Source organism: Gymnogyps californianus, chromosome 5, assembly GCF_018139145.2.
Source record: "Gymnogyps californianus isolate 813 chromosome 5, ASM1813914v2, whole genome shotgun sequence".
Lineage (NCBI taxonomy): Eukaryota > Metazoa > Chordata > Aves > Accipitriformes > Cathartidae > Gymnogyps > Gymnogyps californianus.
This window is the reverse complement of record NC_059475.1, coordinates 726,282-753,219: the sequence shown is the minus strand read 5'-3', so window position 1 is coordinate 753,219 and position 26,938 is coordinate 726,282. Positions and strand designations below refer to the sequence as shown.

Here is a 26,938-nt window from a genome sequence, read left to right as displayed (position 1 = left end):
ACCTTTTCTGTCCAGCCAGAGCTGCTTCTTTGCAGGGCTCTCCCAAAACCTCAGCCAGCCTCCCTTCTCCAGCCCCGATCTCAGACAGACCCCTAAGGATCTGCCTCCGCCAGTGACGGCGACACAGATGAACATGTCCAAGTGGGTCGTTTTCCTGGGATGTGATTAAGCTGCAGTCGAGGATAGCTTATTTTTGTTGGATTCGAATCAATACAAACACACAGCCCAAGTTTTTTAAGCCTTTATTGGAAGGAAGGACAAGCAGTGCACCTTCTGGTTTGCTTTGCTCCTCCAGGACGAGCGACCCAGCCTCTGCCCCCAGCACAACCCTGCGCGGCCACGCAAAAGCTGCGAGAAGCAAACAGAGCGAGCTGCTTTGCGGGCACGCAGCGGAGGTCACAAGCATCCACGTCACTTTGCATTTGACAGGTCCCCGTCTCTGCCGGTTGCAGCACGGATGTTAGCATGGTCCTTCGAGGACCACCGTAAAGGTCTCAGCAGGAAGGCGAGCGGGCAGCAGCTCACGCCCAGGTGTAACGAGAGCAGATTAGGGATCCTGTTAGGGTCCGACCAGCTGCGTCCGCACCGGAGGGTGCCAAGCTGCTCTCTGAAAGCATGAGTGATGGTCAACGCCGTGGAGAGCTTTCATGCGGCGGTGAGGACATGCTGCACGAGGGCTTTAAAGTCCTGTCCCCGGGGCACAAAGAGCGGTGGGAGATACATGGCTCGGCCCCACGGAGCACAGCAGCAGATGGTGACCTGAAGGCATGGCCTTGGGCGGCCAGCAGCTGTCATGACCCAGAGACTCAGTGCTTGTGGTGACACTGGTGCCTGTGGGCTGTCCCCAAAGGCTCCTCCTGGGAAATCAAGAGGTTAAAACCGAGTTGGGCATCCGGGTGCAAAGAGACGGTGTATTCTTGGTGTGCCGCTTGCACGGACCCGGCTGATGGGCCACAGATGCACCAGGCATCTGGAGGCACCAAGCAGCATCTGACGAGCAAACCCACCCTTCATCCGGCAGTTTCTGGGTTAGAGCAGCCCGTTGCCAGGATGCCCACCTCCACCCAAGGAGCCTGAACATGGACGTATACGGTCTAAAACCACCCTGAGAGCAGAGACAGAGACATCTTCCCCAGCAAACACATCACTTGAGATCTTTCTGGGTGCCCCATCCCCGTGAGTCCAACTCGGCTACGAAGAACAGCAATAATCTCACGGACGTGCCCGGCTACCTCTGCCCTGTTGGGCTGCACGCTGTCGGCTGGAGGTGTTGGGAGCCTCCAGTCTGCTTGCGCAGGTGGCTTCTTCAGAAAGGCAAGCAGGTTACGGAAGCTGCCCCCATTCAAAAGAAGCCGTCTGCTTTCAGTGGCCGCATGCTCCCACACAGTCTCTGACTCAAGAGTGCACATTTCTGAATGTATATTGTCCTTTCAACAACGAACCGCAATTTAAAAGAAAAAATGCACAGCGATTTAACTTCTACCTGTGAGAGCCGGTGTTCTTCCAGAGGCAGAGAGTGCTATCTGTTGCTTAGGAACAATCTTCATCCTACAAAATGAAGACGTACGCTCGCCAAAGAGTTTTTTAAACGCACCCGATGTGTGTTTGTCTTGCCTAGAAGCTGACCCACCTCCTAAATAAACTGTGGGGAGAAGTCTTTGTGCTCCAAATACAGCGCCGGCTGCCTACTATACCCAGGCATGATTCGAGATATAGGGTATACACCCCACACCCAGCCATGAGTTGAGATATAGGCTATATGCCCCATGCCCAGCCCTGATGTGAGATATAGGGTATATACTCTACCCCAAACCATGATTCAAGATACAAGGTATATGCCCTGACGCTTATCGAGAAGCGCATCGGGGTGGTTGCATGCCCGGTCATTAATCTGGATACTCATCTGTTGTTCTGTTTCAACGAGCCAAGCAACTGTTGTTTCATTGACACCTCTCTGCAGCTGTCTGTTGAATCGGGTCAGGTGGAAACACCTCCTGCTACTCCAGCGCGTCTGTACGCGGGCTAGCAGGTACGTCCTGCTCCGAATTACTCTGCCTTCGCCTGGCTGTGGTGGTTGTTATTGCACTGGTTTGTTTTCCCCAAAGAACAAAACATCCTTGGGCTGCTCGAAGAGCTGCTCCTCGAGGACACAAAGCCCACTGGTTTGCTCCCTTGTGCTCGCTCTCCTTGCCAGGCACGAGAGATCTCTTCTTGGAACGGCAACGTACCACCGCGACCAGCCACCAGCTCCTACGTCCAGTCTAAAGCAAAGTGCACACCAGGTCCAAAAGCAAAACTGATCTCTTGGGGTCCTTCACTTAAGAGAACCTCATCTGCAAAGCTATCTTATCCGAGGCCCCGGTAGGAGCATCTGCCAGGGTGGAGCAGGTATTGAATCGAGAAGCCTTGCAGGACATAATGCTGGAGCTCTTCTTCTTGCGGTAGAAGTAGCTGCTGAGGTAGAACCAGAACTTGTCGTGGAGGGAGGCATAGATGAAGGGGTTGTAGCAGGCAGAGCTCATGGCAATCAGGTGACACGAGACCTGGATGACGTTGACGTACCTCTTGTCCAGGATGGTGAACTCCTCGTCGATGTCTCTGATGAAGTTCACCACCTGGAGGGGCAGCCAGCAGATAGCAAAGCACACCACCGAGACGGTGAGCACCCGGAAGGTCTTCTGCTTCGTTTTGGTCCATTTGTCTTGGCAGGGATAGGCAGCGCCCGGGACGTTCCTCCTCCGCAAGTGGTAGGTGATGGCACAGAAGGAGACCGATACGGCCAAAAGTGGGAGCATGTAGGACAAGAGGAGCATCAAGCACGAGTACAGCAGCCGCTCTCTCTCTTCGTGCTTCCAAAACTCTTCGCAGATGATCATGTCGTGGCCGATGGCGTTGAGATCCAGGTAGTGGGTGTGCAGCGACGTGGGAACAGAGGCCGTGATGGAGAGTAACCAAATGGAGGCCACGAGGCAGATGCAGGACCTGCGGCTTATCCTCTTGCGAATAGGGTACGCCACCACAACGTACCGATCGATGGCGATGGCGGTGAGGGACAGCACCGAGACGAAGACGGTGGCGGCCTGCATCAAGGTGACAAAGTAGCACATGAACATCCCGAAGAGCCAGCCCCGCACCTCGAAGGCGTAGGAGACGGTGAGGGGGACGCAGGCGAGGCACATGATGAAGTCGGCCGCCGCCAGGTTCCCGATCAGGAAATTGGTGGTGCAGTGCAGCTTCTTGGTGAGAGCGATGAGGAGGATGAGGAAGAGGTTCCCCGTGCACGCCACTGCCACCAGCGTGGCGTAGAGCGGGATGAAGAGGGGCTTCAGCTCCAGGAGGAGGTCCAGGCCGGTGAAGAGAGGGGCTGAGCCGTTCTGCCAGGAGCTGTTGGGCAGCTGACTGGGAGCCATGCTACGTCTCTCCTGCGGCCGACGCTGCTTCTCCACGCCGTGACGTCAAACAGAGACGAGACCGTCAGCCCTGAAGGGGAAAGAAACATGCTTTGGTCGTACTTCTGGGCAGAAGAACCTGTCTCCGGGGTCTAGGTCCTCTTGCACAGCCCCGTAGCGATGCACCGGCTGACTTACATAAAGATGCTGTGACTTTTTTTAAGAGTGAGCGTGCCCCGTGGCAGACACAGCGGAGCTTCGGTACGGGGAAAACGGGGAACCTGGCTACGAAATGGTTAACCAGCCGGGCGCAGATCTGCGGGGAGCTGCCAGTTTGGAGCAGCAGGACAGGGAAAGCAGCTCGGGATGCCTGGTGGAAAGTAACCCGGGAGCTGTGCTGACATGAAGCAGAAATAAAAGGCGCTCCTGCGTTTTTTGCTTTTCATCGTTCCCCTGCCAACTCCACCCCGACCTGCCGGCCCTGCCGCTGCCCTCCGGCTCGGCAGAAGGCTCCTCTCCATCTCCCTGCCCTCCTGTCTCTCTGCGTCCCAGCCCACCCCACTGTTCCCCGGTCCCGTGGGGTTATTTTACCCCGTTGGTTATTTCTCCACCACCCACGGAGCTCGGGCTCCGGGTGGTTTCCTCCTGCCTTCCCTTGTCGCGACGGCGACGGGAGGGAGCGCCTGGCTCCCTGGGCACATCCACGAAGCTTCTTACAGCAGCACCAGGGGGATGATGTCAAATACATTCTAGCAGAAAGCGTAAGGCAATGCAGAATTACCCTCCAGGACCGTCCTCTCGGACCCCACGCTGTCCAATTTACCATTTCATCCCCCTCACCAGGACCCGGACAGTCTTCTTCCTCCCCAGTGGAGAGTCAAACCAGCATTAATTAAGTAGCCTCCATAATTAACTGAGAGATACTACGGTTTTCTACTCCACGGCTGCACACGCTGAGTACACGCTGCGAGTAATGCAGCTCCAGGTCCCCATGCCCTGCCCGGGGTGGGAATACAAACCCCAGCTCGCAACTTGCAGCCGAGAAGCCAACGCGATCATTAATTTAAAGAATAAATACTCAGCTTCATTCCCTTCCTAGGAGTCGAGCCAGCCCTCCCGTGCATCGCCGAGCTCCCTCTCCGGCAGCGCCGTACACCGCCGGCTGGGGCTGCCTTATTTATGGGGTGCTCAGCGGGGACCAAGCCGCCGAGAGGGACTTGCGGAGCGATCCTCCCCGCCCCGGCCGGCGGGGCCGGGGGCCGGCGGGGCCCGGGGGTCCCGGAGCGCACTTACCGGGCCGGGGCCGGGGGCGCAGGGCTGCCCGAGCCGCTCCCGGCCGCCCCAATATTTCCGCGAAGGTGACGGAGAGCCTTTTCGTTCGCAGGGTGTTATTCACCGGGAGACCTCCGGCAGCCGCAGTTCTTTCTTACATTTGCTTTCGCTCCGGTTTTTCTGTCCGTTTTTTTTTTTTTCTTCCTTTTTTGCACCGATGCCTGATCTTTTAAGCCCTGGAGGACCAGGACGTTCCCACCCGCGGTGCTCGGTATTCCGAGTACCGGCGGGGCCGCGCACATCCCACCCCACCGTTTCGCAGGTGGAGCCCCATCGCCCCCCGCCCCAGCGCGGCCGGCCCGGCGGGGAGCCCCGGTGGCTCCGGGGGACGGCAGCGCTGCGCCGGGCGGGGCGGCCCCGGGGCTGCTGCGGGGGGGCCCCGGGGAGGGGAGGGGAAGGCGCGGGGGGCGCAGCCGTGGGGCGAGGGCAGCCACGGGGTGAGGGCAGCGTGGGGCGAAGGCAGCCACGGGGTGAGGGCAGCGTGGGGCGAAGGCAACTGTGGGGTGAGGGCAGCGTGGGGTGAGGGCAGCATGGGGCGAAGGCAGCCGTGGGGTGAGGGCAGCGTGGGGTGAGGGCAGCGTGGGGCAAAGGCAACTGTGGGGTGAGGGCAGCGTGGGGTGAAGGCAGCCGTGGGGTGAGGGCAGCATGGGGTGAGGGCAGCCGTGGGGTGAGGGCAGCGTGGGGCGAAGGCAACTGTGGGGTGAGGGCAGTGTGGGGCAAAGGCAACTGTGGGGTGAGGGCAGCGTGGGGTGAAGGCAGCCGTGGGGTGAGGGCAGCATGGGGTGAAGGCAGCTGTGGGGCGAGGGCAGTGTGGGGTGAGGGCAGCGTGGGGTGAAGGCAACTGTGGGGTGAGGGCAGCCGTGGGGTGAGGGCAGCATGGGGTGAGGGCAGCTGTGGGCTGAGGACAGCCATGGGGTGAGGGCAGCCCAGCCATGAGGTGGGGATGGCCATGGGGTAAGGGCAGCTGTGGAGGTGCAGGCAGCAATGGGGTGCAGGCAGCATGAGGTAAAGGCAGCCGTCGGGCGCAGGTGGCCCAGCTATAGGGCGATGGGCACCCAACCATGGGGTGCTCGTGGCCCAGCCGTGGGGCAAGGGCAGGGTGGGGTGAGGGTGGTCCAGCCATGGGTTGATGGGCACCCAACCATGGGGCGAGCGTGGCCCAGCCATCGGGGGCCACCAGCCAGCCGTGGCGTGGGGCACAGGCGTGGGGCACAGCGTGTGCCCCACGGAGCCGAATCCCCGGTGCACACCAGCACCAGCCTGTCCCCAAAACCCCGCGGCTCCAGCCAACGAGCCAGCAAGAGCCAGGCGCGGAGGCAGCGACGGCGAGGGGCAGCGGGGAATCGCATCCAGCCCACAGCCACGGGGTAGGGGAGTGACAATGCCGGTTTGCATTTTATTTCCTGGTGGAGAAGAAAAAAACCAAGCCAGGCCGGGCCCCAGCCTGCCGGGAGCAGCGCTGGTACCGCCGGCCCGAAGGGTGCTGGGTGCTCCCCGCGTCCGGCCGATCCCCTGGCCCCGCTTTCCGCCGCCGGGCAATGAAGCAGAATTGCCCCAAACGCAAATGGGAGCCGGGGCCAGCCATCACGCGGCTGTTTTTCTCTCCGCCAAACCACCAGCTTTCCCCGTTTTTCCAGGAATACCTCAGGTCACCTTTTATCACAGATGCACTCAAGAACCCCGCTGCTTGCAGGATCGGCACGGAGGCACGGCAGACATATGTGACCTTTTCAATCAACGGGCATTTACCTTCAAGGTCACGTCAACATTGACATTTTTAAGAGCCTGGGAAAAAAGCTTCGGCACTAAAATGCTCTTTGCACGGACACTTGAAAAAGCTTCTGCAATGCACGCTGAGTGCTTAGGGACACCCAAGAATCAGGATTAGATTTTTATTTCTTGACTGTTCCCTCCTCTGTGTGTTTACAAATAATGTAAATGGCTTTAAAACCAAATAAAACCAATCTCTCCATGTGCTGTTCGCTCCTAGAATGAAGCTGTTAGGATTGCAAATGGCAGCTGTACATTTCTTTTATTGATTTCCACCCATGTTCAGTCCCTTTGGGCTGCAAGCCTCAGTTCTGAAGAGCTGGATGTACAGGTTCAGGACATCATCCAGGCACGACATCATCCAGCCACGATCAATGGGGTTTTTTGAAAAAAAAAAAAACAAAACAGGCATTTTTGGATTTAGGGCGAGCATGATCCATACGGCTGAAGTCACTAAAACTATTCCGCTCTTACGTTCAGCGTATGCCTGAGTGACGCGCTATACCCAGCTCAGCCCAGGTTAGCTGTATGGGCAGAGCCTCGGAGGGTGGCTGGAGTTACTTTAACGAGCTTTCTCCTTTTTATCAGAGATTTTACGTGCAGCCGGGGCCATAGGAGCCGGTCTTTAAACCAGGTTTAAGGTCAGGCAGCTCCGACAAAGCCCACGCAGAGCCTGGGCTATTGCTCTGCTAACATACTGTGATTAAACCCAGCGGAGCTGCTGGGGCAGCGTGGCTGCGGCTTCAGCTGTGCCTAACGCAGCCAAAGGTGCTTCAAGAGGCGGAACTAATTCCCCAGTTAGATATAAAAGGTCATGCCAGGCCTTTTCTGTAAGGGATTATTTGTGTTCAGCAGTTCTTTCTGCTCTGTCCTCTTGCTGGTGGAGCTGCAGCAATTTGCTAAACTTAGAAATAGCGATTTAAGTGCTTCACAGAACTTAAAAAAAAAAATTATAGTGGGGGGGGGGAAACCCACCCAAACCTGGTTTGTTCTGCCAGTTGGGAGAGGGAAGAGCTGCCTTTGGTGAGGAGGGGGTTTCCATCTCCTTGGCATTGCGATATAAAGGTGCTTTTGTTCCCATGGAAGAGCTCGATTACGCCAGTCCTGCACCCCGTGCGGGGCAGAGGAGTGGGAAGGGGTTACCCAAAAATGTAAGTACCAAACACTGGCGCTGCTGATCTGCCTGTCCTTGTCCTGGGAGGCGAGCTGGGGTGGGGCGTAGGGAAAAAAAACATGAATCTTTTTCCCAACAGCCTCCTTAGCCGCCCAGCAGCCACACGAGTGTGCTTGTGGCATTGCCCGCGCTCGGGCTTTTGCTCAGGACTTTTCCCCGTGGCTACGTTCCCGAAGTGGCGTGTCCCCTTCGTCGCCCGGCCCAGCGCTGGAGCGGGCAGGAGGAGCCGGCAAAAGCAGTCTGCCCCGTGGGGTGGCTGCAGGAGAGCAGGCGGGAGGTGGTGGCTGTACCAGCGGGTCTTTCGTAAGGCTGAAAGCTTGAAATAAGAGGGGGAATAAAATAAAAGCGTGGCTGGAGTCAGCTGCACGCAATACAGCGACAAGCACAAAGCTCTTGGCAACCGTGAGCTGTTAAGGCTTTGCTGGAGAGGTGTCGGGTCACTGGCCGGGTACCCAGCCGATACCCAGCAACTGCGGGTAAGTAAATGAGCAGAGGAACAGGGACAGCCGAGTCGAAGGAGCGGGCTGGGGCTGGACGGAGAGAAGGCAGCGTAACCGAGAGCCAGGCGTGAGCGCCTGCCAGCCCTTCTCCCCGCTTTCTTCCTCGCCTTACAAAGACCGAGGGCGACGCGTTGGAAATCTGCTCATTTTCTGCTGAAATCACCTGTTTCTAGGGCAGACGTTGTTGCATAAGGCAATTTCAGGGAATTGCTTTTTTCGCTTGAAGTCGCTTAGGGCCCTTCCCCGTCACCCTTAAACGCGTGTCTCGGAGCTGGGGCTTTGCTTTCCCGCGGTGCAGCTGGTTCAAGGCGGCCGCGGGCTTTTCCGCGGGAGCAGGGATGAGGGATGCAATCCATAAAACAAGCGGAGATCAAGGGGGCGAGCAGCGTCGCTCCCGCCGGCGTGATCATCGGCAGCGGCAGCAGGGGCTTCAGTAAGTAAGCGAAGAGCCGAAACGGGTTGAAACACAGCAGCGGCGGCCGGGAAACGCGGTGCGGAGTCACCGAACGTTTTTCCTGTGCTGGAGGCTGAAAGGTCAGGGCGACTCGTGCCAGCGCTGCTGTTTGCAGGTCGCATCATTCCTTCCGTAGTATCCGCTCGGAGCATGCACGAGCTGCGGTTTCTCTTCTGTCCGCTCTCCCACCTTTTCTTGCAGCTTCTGCCGCATCGGGGTGCTTTTTCCGCTCCGGTTTTTCCTTTCAGAAATGATTTCCAGCTTATTTCAAGTTAGTGAATTGCCACGTGATCGATTGATACGCAGATAAAGACTTTAGAAACAGGGGCTTGGGAGAAATTAGCTTTAATTGGGCATTTATTACTGCAACACAGTTGCACCGTGTGATTAAAAAGAGGAGCCGAGTATTGCTTCGGTATTGATTTCAGTGGCAAGATGAAGTTAATAATGTATGACTCCTAACAAGATTTGAGTGGCAAACAGTGACATCAGTGTCCAGTGACTGTAGTAATTACTTAGTTTCCATTGCAGTATGCAAGAGTGTTATGCCAAGCCTGGTGGTAATGAGAGCTGAAATTAACCCCGGGGATAATTGCCCTGTTGACCTGAGCGAAGGGCTGATGTTAAGACAGGGCAGATCGGGACCGATTAAAGGCTTTGCACCCTTTGGTTTGTTTTTCAGCGTGGAGGGAGCCCACAGCAATCAAGCTACGGAAAACCTTTTCTTTCCTGGGCCAAAAATGCTCCAAAATCAGCCGAGAGGCCGTTCGTTAGGCAGGCGCCGACCTCCTCGCTCCCGGCTCGTTCCGGGCAGCCATTCTGGCCGTGCCCAGGTCCGCACGGGGCGGTTTGCATCCGCAGACTCAGCCCTGGCAGCAAACCTGGCGTGTCGTTTTCAGGATCGTAATGTAATTTTCGTGACTCCACAAATTCAAGCGGCTTTGATTTGCCTCCGGAATGGCAGGAAGAGTTGGTCGGGGGTTTGTGTTTGTGGTTTCTGGGTAGGACTTGGATCCTAGTCTCAGCTGGACAGGGAAGGGGTTGATCTCAGAGATATCCCAAAGCAGATAAAGAGTAAAAAAAAAGCTGAAAAATGTTCGAAAGTGCAAGGCGGGGGAAGCCTCCCTGGCCAGCCCGTGCAGCTGAATTCCCCATGGATTCTCTAATGGTTTTGGGTCATTTACTGCAGGGCAGCGGATTATGAAGGCACTGGGAGGGCAACAAGCATCCAGAAATCCACCCTGGGTTTGCAAAGTTTGTACCGAAAGCAATAAGCAGCCACTTTCCCCCAACCACAAACACCATCTTTCAGCTAAATACTGTTATGAAGTTTTTATGAGAAGTGTCAGGACAGTCATTGCAATTTTAAAGCTCTTGGCTACTCAGAAATACGCTGTCATGAAACTGCTTTGGAGCAGTTATTGCCCCTCATGAAAAGATTGGGGCTTTGTAATTTTTATCTTTTCTTTTTTTCCTTCTCCTGCGGAAGGAAAAACAAATCTTTGCTTCTCCACAGGCATTGCTTTGAAGTCAGATGTATTAATTACTGCACGGCCCACAATAAGGGAGTGTGTAGTAACAGGGTTGCTTGTTATTTAACGTGGCCGGGGTACCTGGCTGCCAGACCCAGAGCACGTCATTGCCCATCAGCTCTGTTTTCCTTAGAAGCCTCTGATTCCATGTGTAGGATCTTACAGCTTACTTAAATAAGGGAAAATTTCAAACAATAATCATCATCAACCGGAATTTTTTTGGTAACAGGAATGGAAATTGTCAGACCGGTCCTAGGAGAAGTTCTGCAAAACTCTGACTTTTGGTGAGAGAAGGCTGTTAATTTGCCTCAATCTGATGAAAGCGGGTCGGTGTTATTAAAGCTGGCTGAGAGCTGGCTTCAGGGGCGAGCACTCATCCCCGCCAAATAATCAGCGGGAAGAAAATCATCTTTGCCTCCATATCACAGTCTGGCCGAGAGCTGCTGTTAATTTTAAACAGCAGGACAATCTGATAAGGAAAGCAGGAGGCTCTTAAAAGAGCATTTGAGATGAGAGATGGAGTCTGAACATAACAGCAGAATAATGAATGGCTGGGGCAGAGAACATCCACCCTGAGTCAGCTGGAGGCTTCATCCAGGTCCGGGTGCACCACGGCCAGGGCAATCCGGCAGCAACACTGGGAGCTTTTCCCTCTGCCCATGCTTACCCTGGAAAAACCTTTTCTGACCTAATCTTTACTGCTTCCAGAGCCCGGTTGGGTAAGTCGCTCTTATTCCAAAGCTCGTATTGCCCCGCACCAGGAGTTTCTGTCTCTGAATGGATACAAGTGACGGATTGGAAAGCTGCGACTCACCCTGCGGATCCCCGATCTGTGAGCTGGCCATGCCTTGAAGCGTCAGTGCCCGAGGCATCTGCTACGACATCCCAGTGTCCATCCTACCCCGTACAGAGGATGACCAGGACTCAGAGGTTGCTGTGATTTTACCCTTTTCTTTGTGCGTTGGTCACCAGGTTGGCTTTTAGAAATAACCACAGGTTCCAGCACCTACAAGACATTGCCAGAGAGCACCCGGAGCGGGACCACCCGAAGCCGCTTCTGAAAATGTCAGTCTTCATCACCTTTTCTGCAAAATGGCAGCCGCAGCGCAGAGCTTCCTCCCGCAGCAGGTTGCAATTTTTCCTGACCTGAGGTCCTAGAGAGCCTGTCAATTAAAAAGCGGGACAGAATATTCTCAGCATCATTATACGGTGCTGCCAGCTCACGCTTCAATCGCATTGATTTCGTCGGTTCGAGTACATGGTGAACCACCTTTTTGTTTGTTTGTTTTTCCCCCTTGTATGGGTGGGTAGGAGTTCTTGGGAAAGCGCGGGGAGGATCAGACTGCCACGAGCACGTTTATCAGCGTACGTCAAGCACAGCCCAACGGAGCCGACCTCGACGTGTGTGGTCGTGCCGCTGGAGGCAGCTGCCCCGTGCTCGTTTGCCCATGGATATGCATGAATCCTAGCGCTGGGCTGAATTTGTGCCTTGGCTTGTGCTTGATAGGTACGTTTAATGAATGTTTACGGCCGATTATATTCCACAGAGACACTAATCAGCCTCAGCCATTGCCTGATTATTTTTTTTTGCTTAGTCACTCGCTGTTTAAGGTGCTGCTTTCAACAAAAAGGTGCTTTGAGGCCGTTTTCCAGTCCCCTTTTCCTCCTCCCATGCCTTTCCTTGCTGCCTGATGTGCTCCATTAGCCTGGCTGTCGTTTTGGCCGGTAATATCTGCAGCGACGGCCCTCACGTTGCTCTGACGGGCAGCACTTGGATTGTCTTAGACTTCACTTTATTCTGCCCCATCCTGAAAACAAACGACGGGCAGCCTGATGAAGGTGATGTGTTACAATACCGGTGTGATCCATCTCTCGGGGAAGTTTAAGGGGGTAGAGAAATGCTGTTTCAAGTATTGTCTTTAAAAGGTACAAACCGGAGGGGGGCTAACATTTCTTTTGTGATTACTAGTTTCTCACACCTGAAAAATCGTCTCCCGTATTTGATAGCAGGTCTTTGCTCATGCATAACAGTCTGGACACGATGCTTTCAGACACTGCTGCTGTGGACCCGTCTGCACCTACTGATAGTTTGCTTTTTCTCCATTGCTATGCTGTTACCAACAGCTCGTCTTTTTGTTTAGATGAGCGCATCTCCCAGCATGCGCATTATTTCTACGTATAGGAAGGCTGGTGGTGCTGTACAAGCAAAAAAAATCCCTAGTGAAAGTGCTGCTTGTACCAGCAAGAGTTTGTTTGATTGACAGGAGCCAAACAGCTTGCTCTTCCTAGAACAAACCATAACAGCTTGAAGTAAAGTCCTTGCTAGTTAAACCACAGGTAGCATCACCACCAAGTGCAACAACACTGCCCGGACGCATCATGCTTCTTCACCTATTCACAGTTTAAGTGATATTGTAAAGAAGTTCTTAAGGGTCTTAACAGAGGATTTCTTGCTGTCCTTGTGGTGATTTAAGTATAGACCCATCCCAAGACTGATTTGTTCTGGGCCAGTGTCCAAAGGGTGGACCATGTGAAAGCTCCCAGCTTGTTCTTCTGAACACCCCCATACTGTAGTGCTTTCATCAGGTGTTGTCCCTTTCCTTGAGCAACTACTCAAGTGTAAATGTTTCTATACAGTAAAAGTGTGGTTAGGTTAAAACTAGATACAAAATAGCTTGTGCGCTTATAAAATAGCGTTTTTTTTAATCTGTTGTTTGTTTGTAAGCGGATAGATCAGGTCTTTCAGTCCTACGGTTTACATCTCCATTGAGTTAGACTGAGTCAGCCAGCCTTTGGAGCAAGGCTGCAAATCGGTAGGGCTGGCTCTATTGCTTGATCCGAAGGCAGCCTCCAATTAAACGCCCATCTATAAGCGCTTTGGCAGGTTTAATTCTCTGCTGAACAGATGCTGCTGCAGTGCTTCAGGACCTAATTTACTGTCTTGTGCTGACGTTACCCATCAACAGCCAGAGAGAAAACCAGTGTTTCTTCCCGACTCGTGTCCAGCGTGACAACTGAGCACAACCACGCTACGCTGTCCCGCGCTCACGCAGCTTTCTTGGCCGGACGGCCAAGAGCCGGCAGAGCTGATATTACACCACGGGAAGGCAACCGACCCTTTGCCAACACAGGCACGGCGCTGCTCGGAGCGGGAGCTGGTGCACCCCTCGGGGACGGAGACTCCCTGCCGGAGCTGGATGCGGCTGTTCACAAAGGTCCCTTCAATTATCCATTGGAATGACCAGCACTAGTTCTTTTCTCCTCCTCCATCACAACGCATTTGTTTCACCTTCTGGCCTCCAGCCCGCTTGGTACTGATTTATTCCGGTTTCTTTTTTTTTTTTTTTAACTGAAAGTCCCTGGATCTGGTGAAAATGATCAGTGCCTGTTCTCCACGCGCAGAAACAGGACTCACTCCCTGCCATCCTGGCAGAGCCGGCTTTACAAATGCAAAGGGTCGAAATAGCTGCTCTTCCCTGCTGCGTCTGAACGGATCCTCCCGCGCAAGACGCTACTGGGAGTAGGTGATACTTTGCATAAATCAAGGCAGATGACCTTCTCATTCTTCAGTCGGCTGTACAGACAGATATACGTAACTAACCAGTAAAGGACCTGCATATGTCTTGCCAGAGCATCAATGCAAATTCAAAGACCTCGGCTAGTTCTGTATTTGGACAGCAGTTCTTCCCCAGACCCTTTCCTTGGGCTTCTGAGCTATTTTTAAAAATGAAATGGTGAGAGCTACTCTCTCTAAGGTCCCTTCTCTAGAGGAAATGCTAGGTTATGTGGACCTGGAACTGTAAGTGTTTCGGTACAGTTATTTTGAATACATTTCTTTCTCAGAGAGATAGCTTTAATGGGAATAGACAAAATAACACAAAGCATCTTCATAGTCATTGCTAATCACAAGAGGAAATGTATTGATTATGAAATAGCCTGGGTACAGACAGAGAAATTGCTTCTTTCTCTCTTTGTACATACCATTTCTGGTAAGTACTCAGAAGCATCTTTGTTACAGCTTGACATCACAGGTGAGAGAGATTTGCAGCACTGTATCTGTGCAGGAAAGCAGACTTATTTTGAGAGACAAATTAAAAAGGACACTTAAAAGATGACAAAAACCACCCTCCAACAAGACACGAGACTTGCACGTCTTGTCTCACCGACATTTGGGTGATTCACCCGATTTCTCAAGTCTTAAAAAAAAAAAAGTGTTTGTTCTAATGGAGAATTACAAGCGTGACTTTTTTGTGAGCGGTGAGCCTGGGGTGGGTGGTTATGCTGATACAGCTGATTGTGGAAGCAAACACTGAGCCATGTCACTGAAGGAGAAGCACCAACAGAACAACAGCTGTCAGGGAAGGAGACAATAGCACCATTTATAATTGCACAGAGACAGGAAACAAGGACGGTCTATCAAGAAGCTACTTTTAAAAATGTATTTTCATACAGATACATAATGAACATGGTACGAACCCAGTGTGCATAAACTACTAGAACTACCCCCACAATTTCTGTCTTAACGGGCTTTATCTGACAGAAGATGTATGCTGCTTCCCTCTATCGACCTTTAGTGTCAATGCCAAGACAGAAAGCACAGGTTAAAGACGACTCAGTCTTACACAAGTACATGATTACAGATTCTTTGATTAGTAACGGGAATAACCCTCTGCGGCGTTAAACAGGATGAAAAACAATTAAATATTAGAACATATTTAAAGTCAGGTAATTCTATGCAAGTCTGTGATGAAAACAAGTTATTTGTAGCCTCCCTGGTTATTGCGCTTGGTTTCCCGATACAGAATCTCATCTGACCCTCTTTTGGAAAGGCTGAAGGATGAGGAACAGGTACAAAATGACCAACAAGAAAAAAAAAAAATACTCCCCCTCCAGTCTATTCTATAATAGAGAGTTTGGCCAATGAAGTGGGATATGGTAGGAGGGTACATTACATAGAGAGGAATGTTAAATAGTTACAATGGCAATGATACCATCAATTTAATGATTGCAAGGATAGCTTCCTCTAGGGTTCCAGATTCATGTAGGTGAAAAACATCTGTCTTCCTCAGAGCTCAGGGCCAATTCAGGCTTAAATAGTGAAGATCTATAGAAAACACCACAGTGGACTTTGCAGGAAATTAAAAAAAATGCCCAACTGAGTAATAAAAAAGGTACAAGACAGGAAGAAAAACTGATTCAGTGGTTTTATCTGTTCTATTCTAGACCATTATGTTTTCTGATGCTTCTGAACAACTGCTTTTTTTTTTTTTTGTCCAGTATGTCTCCTGATGAATTACAAACAATTCACATTCAGACTGGAATGATTAGGTTGCTACAGGCTGGGAGAAGATCAAAGTAAGATTTCAGTTCAGCATACGCTGCGTCACAGGCGTTTCACTCTTGTCCGTAACAAATGCCAGTCACTGTCTCTGGAGGTGCAGAGCTGGGTTTCTGTGTGTGTGTGTTGGGCTTTTTTTTGTTTTTTAAATGACTGATAATTGGCACTTTTGCCCCCCGCTCCCCCTCCCGTTATTACTGTCGCTGATACAACTTCATCAGGGTTCGGACAAGAGGCAGCTCTGCGGCACGGCTGGCGCGTATCTCACTGCTCCGCAGCTGGAGGTTCTTCCTCGGTCTCCTGCTTCTCTGGCTGAGATTCTGGAGGGATGAGGTACTGTACCTCCTCAGTATTGATTGCCACTTTATCAGGTTGCAGCCATCGCTTTAGATGTTCCAGCGTGCTGAGGGAAAGCAAAGACACAAAGTGAAACGAGAGAGCAACAAAGCCTCGCAGAAAGGTATGAAAAAAGTGTCGGGAAAATCCTCCATATATACTTCTTGCACCCCTGTAGGTATTTCTGATGCCACAGATGAGGTCTGTCATGGGACTGATCCGTGTGCCGGAGCAGCAAGCAGAAGCTTTCATTCTACAAAGACATTCTGCTGTAGCTGGGCTTTTTAAACTACGGTTAGAAAAGTTTTATGCTCTGATTTTTCTCGATGAAAAGAATCCTTAGCAGGTACACCAACCTTTACATTCTTGAAGTACTAGTCTGTCTCTGTAGCCAAAGACTACAATTCCATTTCCAGCTTTCTGGGCTGGAAGTAAAAACCACTCGTGTTAAAACAAAACAAACACACCCCACAACTGCCTATTTGTGATGAAGATTAGGAAATATAGGGGGGAAGGCAGAGGAACAAAACCAAAACAGGAAGCACATATAAAAATGTGCAACCATTAATAACACCAGAAGCTTAAAGAAGAAAAAGGCAGTACGTGTACATTCTAGACTGCTAACCATACTATGGATTCTATAGATGTTTATAAATATATATATACTAGCATAATTACTGTCTTACAGCCTACCTCACAATAACTGGTCTGACCAGAACAGATCTACCCCGTCTTTGTTTAAATGCTGACTATAATCCTAAAAGTTTAATATTACAAATTCTTAAATGTATGCGTGTGCGTGTGTGTACGCTCATCTTCTAGAAGTGTGATTCAAGTCATTCGACACCGCCACAACAAAATTAACTTGCTCTTGCTCTTTCACAAGGGCAGAATTTCACTTGGTAATGTCCTTGAAATTATCTGTGTGCTTAAAAGCTAAGGCTTGTTTAATTACGTTGGTGGGTGAGAATCAAATACTTGGGCACCATTCGAGAGTGACCTCTAACTTCATAGTCAAATTCTAGGGAGGAAAATTCTTTCATGGATAACATCCCCAGCCTTTAAAAACAGTAGAAAGAGCACATACGTCTACAAAAGCTTGGTTTTGAATATAAATCACATTGAAGTTAACTGGTCAAAGAAAGAACTAAAAACTCCTTATAAACATGGATTATTTTTCATACTTAAACTCCCAAACTAGCTTAAGTAGATTTTCTTCAAGGGAGAAGAATAATCTTCTTTTCAGCTAGAAGCAATCATGAAAAATGTCAGCTCAGAAAGGAGAAATAGGGAGAGCATTATAAGTGATTGGGAATGTGAGATTGCTAAAGAAAAGGACTCTCATCTTAATTCATACATCATCTGTAAAAGGGTAATGGGTGAGAGAGCAGAAGCATTGTAAGAGAGGCACGGAAGGGAGAGCCGCTCTGGAAATCTAATCTCAGGACTGGTACCAACCCTATCATGAACTTCAAACCCCACTTGTGTCTGAAGCAGCACTTAACGGGGCCCTTACAAAGATGTACGGAATGGCCTGGGGTTCACTTTTAAAATTAAGCCTTAAAAAAAAGCCATCTGAGACACATTAGACATCCCCTCCTCCACTCCATTCCTTCCCTACCCCAAACATGACAAGGGAAATTATCAAGTAGGTTCCAGTTGTTTCCACGCCGGATCGCCCCAGTCTGAGGGATGCAAAAATCAGCGAACAGCACTGAAGATTCAAACCCTACATGCCCCGGGTGTTCCCCTCTAGTATGATGCAAATGGTCATTATCAAACTGTTTCAGAAAGCCTATGACAGCCTTACCAAGTTGCAATGAGACATTATTTTTGTCATAATGCCCTATCACAAGTCCTGACCAAACCTTATTTTAAAGAAATAAAGTCTGTTTGCCAACACGGTAAGTGGTAATCCCTTCTCATCGACTTGCTTATTACCTCTCATCAGAGTCATGTCCCTCTACGTAAAATTCAGACTCAAACTTCTCCTGCAGGAACCTGTCCCAGCATTCCTTCTTAGCCTGGGAGAGAGTGCGCAGCATATCCTTGGAGGTCACCTCTTGAGACAAGCCTTTAATTCTCATCAGTCTTCTCTCTGTGAAGAGGCAAAGGAGGGGTCTTTATTATCTATATTACGTTTTTCTGAAAGGGAAGAAAAGAAATGTCTGGACTTCTATATCAAAAAAGTTAAAGTAACTTTTCAAGACTAAGTCATATTTTAAAACTCATTTTCCCCTCTGTATTTCAAGTCTGCATAACTATTTCTTGTATGTATACAAGATGATATTTTTTAGGTGATGTTTCTGACGGAAATAAGGTTTATGCAATGAGTCAACTCCGCCCATTTTTGAGTTTTAATAACTTTCACACTTACTGTTCAGTTTCCATGAAATCACACAGGAGGGTACAGATCTCACGGGCATTAAGTTCCCACAATTTCCACGCAAATTGGCATGGAATACAAGTCACACTAATTATAGTGTGCATCCAAATAACGCCCAAACTGAGGGAAAAAAGTGCGAGTGCAGCAGTATTATTAGGTGGATATCTCATAACAGAACGTGATATTGTGAGTTTCTCAGCCACAGGGGACGACGAAAAGCGCCTCCTTACCAGACGCAGGGTGATGCAACTACAATACACAAAGCTACAAGAAAGCAAATGTCATTAATTCCTCTGGTCACAAATCCATTGTAATGGTTTCCTCCTTAAATTGGGTCAGGTATTGACTAGTAATCACACTTTTTACCGAAAAGCGTATCATCATTAGCCGAACTGGGCTGGTTCACAACACTGTGGCCCACCTGTTAAGCTTTCTGGAGGTTGCCTTGTGTCACAGAATTGAGCTGCCACCGAAAGTCTCTGGCCCTAGCAATTCAGAAGATTGGAATTATCGTATCTGTCCAAACATACAGGCAGGCTGATGCTATGATTTCGCAATCACTAATCCTGGCCAGGTACAAACACAGAACAAGTTTATTTCTGTTGACTTAGCCAGAATATACACGAGAAACTTTGTGCTAGTACTATGCTTTCATCCTGGCTGTGAGAAAACAGACACAGATCTAGTCTGAAGCCTGCTTGTAAAAATTAATCCACCGGCATTTTCTGAACAAGTTGGAACTGCAGCAGTAATTAATACCAGAAGAGCAATTTATGTCTTGTTGCTGTGGCACCCTTGATCTGACACTAAGAACTCTACTTAGTGTACTGTGAAATAATAGTCTAAAACAGTAACTAAGGCAAGATGGAAGCTCTAGCAGAAATAAAAGCTTAAAAAGCCACTTCTGCCACCCATTCCTCCTGGCCTGTTTCTGTATGCAGCCTCCTATGCAAGCTAAGACAACTATGTGTGTGGCTGCACTGCAAACCAGGTTACAAACTGACCCAAGATAAAAATAACTCCACAGGAGGGAAGGAAGGGGAAAAAAAAGAGCCACAAAGATGCAATATTTTGCTACGAGTGGAGGGAGTAGTAGTCCAACTGCTGAAGAGCAGGGGAACCCCAAAGCTTCCTCCTAACAGGCAACAGGAGCATCTGTCCTGGGGTTGAATGCTGTTGCACAGTGAGGCCTCTGAAGGGAGTGGGAAATACTTAAAACAGGGTGACAAATTCCATGGCCTTAGAGCTAAAGACTGCAGCTCAGAATCATCTCCCAAGACTCCATAAAAGGAATGAGACAAATACTGGTAACACAAAAACACATAGGCTCTATAATGTGTTCAGAATGCATTTCCCCTCTCCAAGCCAACTACAGTGGAACTACACGCTCTTCAGAGAAAAAACAGCAGTGTCCCTACCCCACTTATTTTGGCGGAAAAAAGCAAATTCTTTGGTTTGGACTTGATAAAAAGTTCCTTTCTATGGCACAGCTGAAGAAGCTATGACTGTGCTTCTTATTTCCACTAATGCACTTGCAGTAAATGAGTCAGATGCTCTATTAAATAGTTGCAAGACATCTTTCCAACCAGACGTGTGAGCACCGTCACCTCAGCCGCATAAACAGAGCCACAGTTGTCATCAGGCACCTAAGCAAATGGAGAAATCAAAGCCTTACCAGACACTCACCTAGGGATGCTAAATACACCTCTGAATCATTCAGGGGTGCCCAGGGCTTCAGATTTGTTTGGGAAGAGCCACCTGATTCACTGCCCTGGCTTCCTCCGTCAGTGTAGGAATCCATGAAGGAGTCTGTAAAAGCATCGCTAGCATCCTTCTGGTCGGGATGTGGCAGACACGAACAGATTTCAGCCCAGAGGTCTTCGCTGGACCTGGTGACCACGGAGTCAACGCTCTCAATCATTCTCATCGTGAAGTCCTGAGGTGGAGGGAATAAATGATGAAACCGAGCAGAAAACCCTCTCCCCCAGGCCTCCCCTATCTACCCCCCTCTGCCCAGGTCACGTCACCAGATGTTTTGGGGACCTCTCGTCCCACCGGGGAAGCGTGGCCTCCCTCCAGAGAGCGACGATACACTCTAGTGTGTCGCATTTATATCCAGGGTCCCAGCGAGCCCCTCAGGGCCTGAGGGACCCCGCAGGCCGCGCTGCCCCTGCCGCACGGCGCCCCCTCCGCCCCTTCCCCCGGCGGCCCCTGTCACCGCCGCTCCCCGGGGCCGCCCGAGCCTCTTCCCCGGGGGCACGGAGGGGCCGCTCCGGCTGCCGCCACCGGTCCCCTCACCCGCCTCGGCCACCGCCGCCGCTGCCGCCGCCCGCACCGTAAACACGGGAAGCCGCAACGGCTTCCAACCGCGCGTCGATTGGCATCCGGCCCTGGCCAATCGCCGCGCTTTCCCAGCGGCGAGAGAGCGCCTATTAGCTCGCCGCCCAGCGGAGGGCGGGGAATCGGCAGGATGCGCGAAGGAGACTGAATCCGCTGCGGCGCCATCTTGGTAAAGGGCGGAAGTTTTCCTGCGCGGAGGAGGCGAGTGAGCCGTTACACCTGGCAACGGGCCGCGGGGGCCTTAGTGCGGCTGCGCGGTGAGTGCCGGGGCGCGCGGGGCCGGTACCGGTACCGGTACCGGCTCGGAGGGTGCTGGTGCGGCCGCGGGCCCTTGGCGGGGAAGGGGCGGCCTGGGGCCTGCTCCGGGCCGGCGGCCGTGCCCTCTACGGTCCCGCTTTCCCCAGCAAGGCGGTGGCCGCCCGGTGCCGGCCGAACCGGCGAGGAAGCCTCTCCCCCCCCGGGGGGGGGGGATTGTCTTGTGGCTCCGGTGCTCGGGGTGCGCTCCCGGCGGCGGCGGTGGTTTTGCCAGCTCCGGCTCTGCCGCGGCCTTTCCGAGGAGGTGCCGCCCTTCTCCCCGCCGCGGGCACCCCCGTCCCTGTGCCCTTCGCCGGGGGCGCAGGCCTGGTCCCCTCCCGGCGGCTCGGCCGTTAGCCGGTGTCACCCCGAGCCGTGGGCGGGCAGCGGCGGCTTGGCCCGGCAGTCTGCCATCGACCGCCTGGCAGCTCCCGGCGATAAAGGGCTTCTTTCCTGCCCTGCGCCCACCGCCCGGCCCCGTAACTGGGTTTTCGGGGGCTCGGCGTGAAGCAGCTGCTCGAGGCATGATGTGGGGTTTTAAATGCGGAGAGCTGCAGCCGGTCGTTATTTCTTACAGCTCCTGCCTGTAATTAAGGCAGGGGTGTCGATTCTCTGGGGCTGACAGGCCGCCCTATGTCGCGTGCAACCGCTGCCGCGTTTTGAACGGTACAATAAGCGCAAGGTGGCGTTCCAGTGAGGGGAGGTTAAGTTTTGGGGTGCCTGTCTAACAGCCGGTTTGAATTCCCTCTCTCCGGGCAGGCCGCTGCCCGTCTGCGTGGGATGAGCTGTCTGCTGCCCTGCGCCGCGCTTACACTCATGGGACTGCTCTTCGCCAGAACGATGGCCTGGACTTCAAGCGGAAAGACGCACCCTGAGCTAGTCAACAACCTCTACAGTGAGTACCTGGCGCGGGCTCCTGTTCGGAGCAGGTCCTAAAGCTGCCGATAGAATCTGTTGGTGCTTCAGCATAAGGATATTTAGTGTTACACAGTGATAGGTTGTGATGCTGTTCATTCTGAAACGTTGGAGCTCATATTGCCTGAGTTTCGGGATTTGTCCCCAGCTGAACTTGTTCTATTTGTAATTGGAAACAAGACGTTAGGCCAGCAGTGGCAGGAAAGACTATCCGCAGCCTTCCTTCCGCTCCTCTGGAGCGGTAAACGCATGACACCTTTTAAAATGCTGCGCAACGTGACATCGCTCTGAGCCTGTGGACGCTGAGCTTCTTGGCAGTCTGTGCCTCGCCTCCAGTGAGATGCCCTGGGACGGGAGTGGTGCTTGGTGCTACCGCTCCGCTCCGGACAGCGGGCTGGAATGCACTTAAAAATAGCTTTGAATTTCCCCTGCTGCTAAAGCTGGTTTTTTACCCTGTCTGAGTTCCCTCAGAGGTGAGGCGTGAAGGGACGTTGAATGCTTCTGCAGTCATCGCTCTTCACTTTAGTTTAGTCACCGTGCCAGCGCTCCTGAAACCTGAAGCGGAGTCTCTGCTTTCAGGAGTGAAAGTGTGACTCCATTTATCTTTCATTACGTTTGGCAGTCCCGGAGACGTTGTGGGTGTAAGTCAGCGTCCTCTGAGAGAGACTGGGCTGACGGTTGGGACCATAAAGTGATTTCATTTGGTGCAGCAGAAACTGAAAAGGATGTATTTCCATCTGCGGTTTTGTTTTCTCTCCCTTCTCAGATCACTTGTTAAGGTTGAATTCTCCCAGTTCCACTAACTGCCTGAACTGCGCTCCCCCCCTTCCAAATCTCTTCTTGCTGCAGTACTGAGGATTTAAGTCCTTTCTGTCTCTGTTTTCCTTCTTCTCCCAGAAAAAGGGATCATTAAATCCCAGCGAGTCTTTGATGTGCTGTTGGCTACTGACAGAGGTCACTACATCAAATATTTCCCGTACATGGATTCTCCTCAATCTATCGGTGAGTAACTGAAGGCAAAGTGTCACCACTTTTACGGTGTGCGCGTTGACTGTGCTTGTCACGCTGACAGAGGGGCGTGAGGTGGCTCGGCAGGTCCGAGTTCTCCGCGCTTAGGTGCTCTCTCCCCAGAGCAGTGGCTGAGTTTCACGATAGGCCAAGTGGAGCAAACCCCATCCGTATTTCAACCGTGGGACGCAGAGGGAAGAACAAGACAGCTTTCCCGCCTTCAAAATGTTCGTTGATTGCTCCGAGTCCTGCTTAGGGAGTGGAAGCGAGCGCAGGCTGCGAGAGATGCCGAGCGTTTTGATGAGTGAGCTGGGGGCCGGAACGCTTGGGAACCGCAGCGCTGTGCGGCCATCTTGTGCTCGTTAGTAATCCCGCAGGAGGAGATTTTTAATTCAACGAAGTGCTTTAGCGCGGCAAAAGAGAAGAGTGCTTTTGTGTTTTTCTGGGGAAGTGGGGGCGAACAAAGAACTGTTCACATCGGTAATTTTAATCGTCGTTTCTTTATCACATAACTTTTGTCACCGGTTTCCTTTTAGGATACAAGGCCACAATCAGCGCACCACATATGGTAAGATGAAACTTTAAACTTTTAACAGAAATGGAGGGAACTGTTTGTTTGCCATTTTTTTATTTCATTTTTTCTTAAATACTAAAGTAGAAAGGTGAAACAGATCCCATGGATGTGATTATCACGCTTGTTTCTTTAGGCACTGTATATGTGAAGCTTTTTTTTTTTAAGAAGAGTTTGCCCTATGCTCTTTAAGTTGCTTTAAAAGTATGCTTAGATAGGAATTCTGTGCAACTGAGGCCAACCATTAACGTTGTCCGTTTTTTTGCATGAGACCTTTTTTCCTGCTGCTTCACATCTTATTTCTGAACCTCTTCCTAAATGCTGTTCTGCAAAAAGATCTTCCAGATCAAACACCTGAATTTCTCTCTGAATGTGTCAGACAAAATGCCAGGTGTGCTGTGTTTACATCGGAGCAGATAATGCTTAGAACAAGAAAAAGTTTTAGGAGAGGAAACTCAAAGGGGACGTTTCACACCTTCTTCTTGTCCACACAGCATGCCCATGCACTGGAATTGCTAAAGGATCAGCTTGTGGAAGGTGCAAAAGCGCTGGATGTTGGATCTGGAAGTGGATATCTTACAGCTTGCTTTGCCAGGATGGTAAGCTCGCAGGACTCCATTTCTAGCTAGTGAGGTGGCATCAGGATGGGTAGCTTGCTGTAGCTGGCATGTGCTTTTTGCGGGGAGAGGAGGAGAAGGTGGGAGGAAGGGGTAAACTCTTCCCAGACCAGCTTGTAGTAAAAGAAAAACACAGTCATTTTTGGAATCTACACGGATGCTGTATCTGCTGTGAGATGTTTTGTATGTTATCCTGGTTCAGATCGAGAGGAGTGTGTTAATCCACTGTGCAAGGCCATTGCAGGTTCTTTTTAGTTTGCTTCTTCAGTAGTCATAGTCTGTTTCTTTGTTTTCTAAACTCCTGAAATTATTTTCTGTGAAGTGCTAGAAAGCTGGTCAAGTTACTCTTCTTAGGAGGTTAGTTAGTCAAGAACTGGCCCTGCCACGGAAGCTGCTAATTCTACCAAGTAATTATTTCTTTGGAAGTGAAGGATTACTAGGAATCCCCGTAGGCAGTGTCTGCGTATCCCTCAAGTAGCTAATATAACTGGGACTACTCAGCCTTAAAACCAAGGGGGCAGAGTATTTGCACCTCCTGTTCAGAAACCCTGCTCTTAAGTTTCTTCCTGGAAATTCTCCAATCGCCACAGTAACTTGCCCTATAAAATACATCTCTCTACCGTATAGGAGGTATTAGGTGTTTGTCTGCTGTTTTTCTTTCTAGATGGGCCCAACAGGGAAAGCGGTGGGCGTAGAGCACATTAAAGAGCTGGTCCATGAATCCATCAGAAACGTCCAAGAAGATGATCCAACTTTGCTCAGCTCTGGCCGCGTGAAGCTTGTGGGTGAGCTCTCTGGGGTCCTGGTGCTTGTTCTCTCCTGTGAGCGCATTAGCTCTGGCTGCCTGCAGAGCTCTGCTTCTCCAAGCAGTTGTTCCAGTTTGTGTGAATGCTTGCCACGGTGTTGCCAGAAGCCACTGGCTAAGTAAGCACCGTGCCGCGCTCACCTGAACGCTACGGTGTAAACAAGTAGTATTTAATGTTACAGGCAGTCTTATCGTACACCTTACTTCCAAGTGTGTAGTGACTATCTTAATTCAGTAAGAGACGCCCTTCAGAGGAGAGTGGTTGTACCACATCTGGGTTTTAGTTTATTTGAATGGGTCTGCACACGCTGTTGTGTTTTTTGTGGAGGGTAACTGGAGGTAGCTCTGCCTGTATCTGGAATCTCAAGCCTGCACAAAGCCACTGTGTTATTGAAAGGCCCTCCTGGCTTGGACTGTTCCTTTTTCTGGCACGGCTCAGTTCCAGAAATCTCTCCCCCTTTTTAAAAAGTAAACCAACAAAATTCAAATTCCCATCACAATCTCGTTGCGAAGTTTTCATCATCTGGGTTTCAACTGAAAGGATATAGGAAGAATTATTTTTGCGTGGAGTTGTTACCAGAACAAAAGTCTTTTCTGCGTGCTTTTTCCTCCTGTAGTTGGAGATGGCAGGCAGGGATACCCCGAAGAGGCTCCTTATGATGCCATTCATGTTGGAGCGGCAGCAGCAACTGTACCGAAGGAGGTAAGAGTGATCGTGCTGGATGTCTGTTGCTGTGGGCTGCCTGCATCAGGAGCTGCGAAAAAACTAATAATTAGGGAGCCACTGGAAGCTTCTTTTTCTGTCTGTCTGATATGGAGCTGGCAAGCTCGTGCTTTTCAAGGTGTCGTGACCTTCACAGCGTGGCTTACTTCTGTTGACTCTTTTTTTGCCTGTCCTGATTCCGATTTCTCTGCTTGCCAGTTGCTGAATGAATTGAAGCCAGGAGGTCGGTTAATATTGCCTGTTGGTCCCGAAGGTGCAAACCAAGTTCTGATGCAGTACGACAAAACCAGCGACGGGCAGATCGTCGAAACGCAACTGATGGGCGTGATCTACGTTCCCCTGACAGATAAGGAAAAGCAGTGGCCTCGGTAAAAATCTGCTCGCCCTTGAGGAACATTTCTTCCTCGCAGCTGTCTCTGTGAGCTTGCTCTCCTTGACTGCTGGCTTTACTGACAGAGTCCTGGATTCCTAGCAGATGCTGTTTGTAAAAGAGAGAAGAAAGAGGCTTGGCTGTGGTAAGGCACAGCAGGAGAACAGATGTATTTTCTGTTAGATAGGGCCTGCAGACCGAGGACTCGAGCTTTTCTTGTTTCTTTTTTGGAGCCTGTGCACTTTCATAAACACCGTAGCCATGTTGATTCTGTCGCTGAACTGAAGGCCACGAATAGTAACTGTTGGTTTTTCTTTGCCTCAGGGATGAATTCTGACGGATGGATGGATATCTCTAAAGTGACCTCAGAAAGCTCATGAATGGGACTTATGACTGTAGATGGTCTGTACCGTTTTGCTTTTTGAACGGAAGCTTTATTAGCGGACGTGCTTGCGAAGGCAAGTTGTGCTTTAGCAGAGCTCGTTACGGAGGGATGGAGAAAAGGGTGTTTCTGCAGCGGCAGGAGCAGGGGGAGGCTCTCGGAGGCCATGTCTGGTTCCAGGCAGTGGCTGGATTCAGAAAGGTCCAGCTGTCCTCTCTGATAAGCTGTAGATAACATCTATTCACAGAGAATTCCACAAGCAGACAGGAATACTTAAACCTTCACTAAAAATACTCTTTAATATCGACTACTCTGCCTAATGCTTGAAGAAAATAAGACGCAATTACTGTTTCAGAGCAGCGATCTACCCTGATTTGTCAAAGTTTAATGATGAGAGTGTGTTCTCTTCCTGTCTTGCATCAACTAATTTAATCTCTGATAGCAACACTGAGGATTTGGGGGTTAAGAAAAATCCCGGTCTCTCGACTTTTCCCTGATGCGCCCTTCCTTCTCCCGCTGGCGCTTGGCCGCACGGGCGGCTGCATCGGGAGGCTTAAGAGCGGCGGGTGGGCAGCAGTGAGACTTAAGGGGCTTTTCTGGAACAGTTATAGGGGAGGAACTGTCCCGGTAAATAAAGGCGATTCCGCTCAGCCCTGCCGCCGCCTCCTTCCCGCGCCGAGCCCTCACCTGAGGCGATGGGG

General features: G+C 51.0%; 3 protein-coding genes across 6 annotated transcripts; 1 reads left to right on the top strand and 2 right to left on the bottom strand.

Annotated features, from left to right (window-relative positions):
• Positions 1-2,318: 2,318 nt before the first annotated feature.
• Positions 2,319-3,410, bottom strand: LOC127016395 (prolactin-releasing peptide receptor-like). The gene has a single exon (XM_050896853.1). It carries the CDS (start codon positions 3,408-3,410, stop codon positions 2,319-2,321), a length of 1,092 nt encoding a protein of 363 aa, XP_050752810.1.
• An 11,152-nt stretch (positions 3,411-14,562) lies between these two features.
• Positions 14,563-20,536, bottom strand: CCDC32 (coiled-coil domain containing 32). The gene is made up of 4 exons (XM_050896859.1): positions 20,510-20,536; positions 19,898-20,147; positions 17,767-17,923; positions 14,563-15,892 (listed from the first exon to the last, which is right to left on the bottom strand). Exons 2-4 carry the CDS (start codon positions 20,136-20,138, stop codon positions 15,754-15,756), a joined length of 537 nt encoding a protein of 178 aa, XP_050752816.1. The 5' UTR covers positions 20,139-20,147; positions 20,510-20,536; the 3' UTR covers positions 14,563-15,753.
• Positions 20,537-20,765: 229 nt separating this feature from the next.
• LOC127016396 (protein-L-isoaspartate(D-aspartate) O-methyltransferase-like) lies at positions 20,766-26,918 on the top strand. Of its 4 annotated transcripts, none has more exons than XM_050896856.1 (9): positions 20,766-20,808; positions 21,605-21,740; positions 22,658-22,762; positions 23,305-23,336; positions 23,834-23,938; positions 24,621-24,741; positions 25,379-25,464; positions 25,684-25,853; positions 26,180-26,918. In XM_050896856.1, the coding sequence occupies exons 2-9, from the start codon at positions 21,626-21,628 to the stop codon at positions 26,190-26,192; spliced, it is 747 nt and encodes a 248-aa protein (XP_050752813.1). In that variant the 5' UTR covers positions 20,766-20,808; positions 21,605-21,625; the 3' UTR covers positions 26,193-26,918. The 4 variants fall into 4 exon arrangements, with proteins under 4 accessions (XP_050752813.1, XP_050752812.1, XP_050752811.1 ...); XM_050896855.1 differs by lacking the exon at positions 20,766-20,808 and adding an exon at positions 21,004-21,047; XM_050896854.1 differs by lacking the exon at positions 20,766-20,808 and adding an exon at positions 21,062-21,110.
• Positions 26,919-26,938: the final 20 nt, after the last annotated feature.

What these genes read in the sequence shown, in the direction of transcription:
- LOC127016395 (XM_050896853.1), bottom strand. Translation starts at nt 3,410, where the DNA reads ATGGCTCCCAGTCAGCTGCCCAACAGCTCCTGGCAGAACGGCTCAGCC.
- CCDC32 (XM_050896859.1), bottom strand. Translation starts at nt 20,138, where the DNA reads ATGAGAATGATTGAGAGCGTTGACTCCGTGGTCACCAGGTCCAGCGAA. An exon ending in GGTGTATTTAGCATCCCTAG is followed by an intron (nt 17,924 to 19,897) that starts GTGAGTGTCTGG and finishes GCCTCTTCACAG; the next exon opens with AGAGAAGACTGATGAGAATT. An exon ending in GGACATGACTCTGATGAGAG is followed by an intron (nt 15,893 to 17,766) that starts GTAATAAGCAAG and finishes GCTTTCCCTCAG; the next exon opens with CACGCTGGAACATCTAAAGC.
- LOC127016396 (XM_050896856.1), top strand. Translation starts at nt 21,626, where the DNA reads ATGAGCTGTCTGCTGCCCTGCGCCGCGCTTACACTCATGGGACTGCTC. An exon ending in GCTAGTCAACAACCTCTACA is followed by an intron (nt 21,741 to 22,657) that starts GTGAGTACCTGG and finishes TTCTTCTCCCAG; the next exon opens with AAAAAGGGATCATTAAATCC. An exon ending in CAGCAACTGTACCGAAGGAG is followed by an intron (nt 25,465 to 25,683) that starts GTAAGAGTGATC and finishes TCTGCTTGCCAG; the next exon opens with TTGCTGAATGAATTGAAGCC.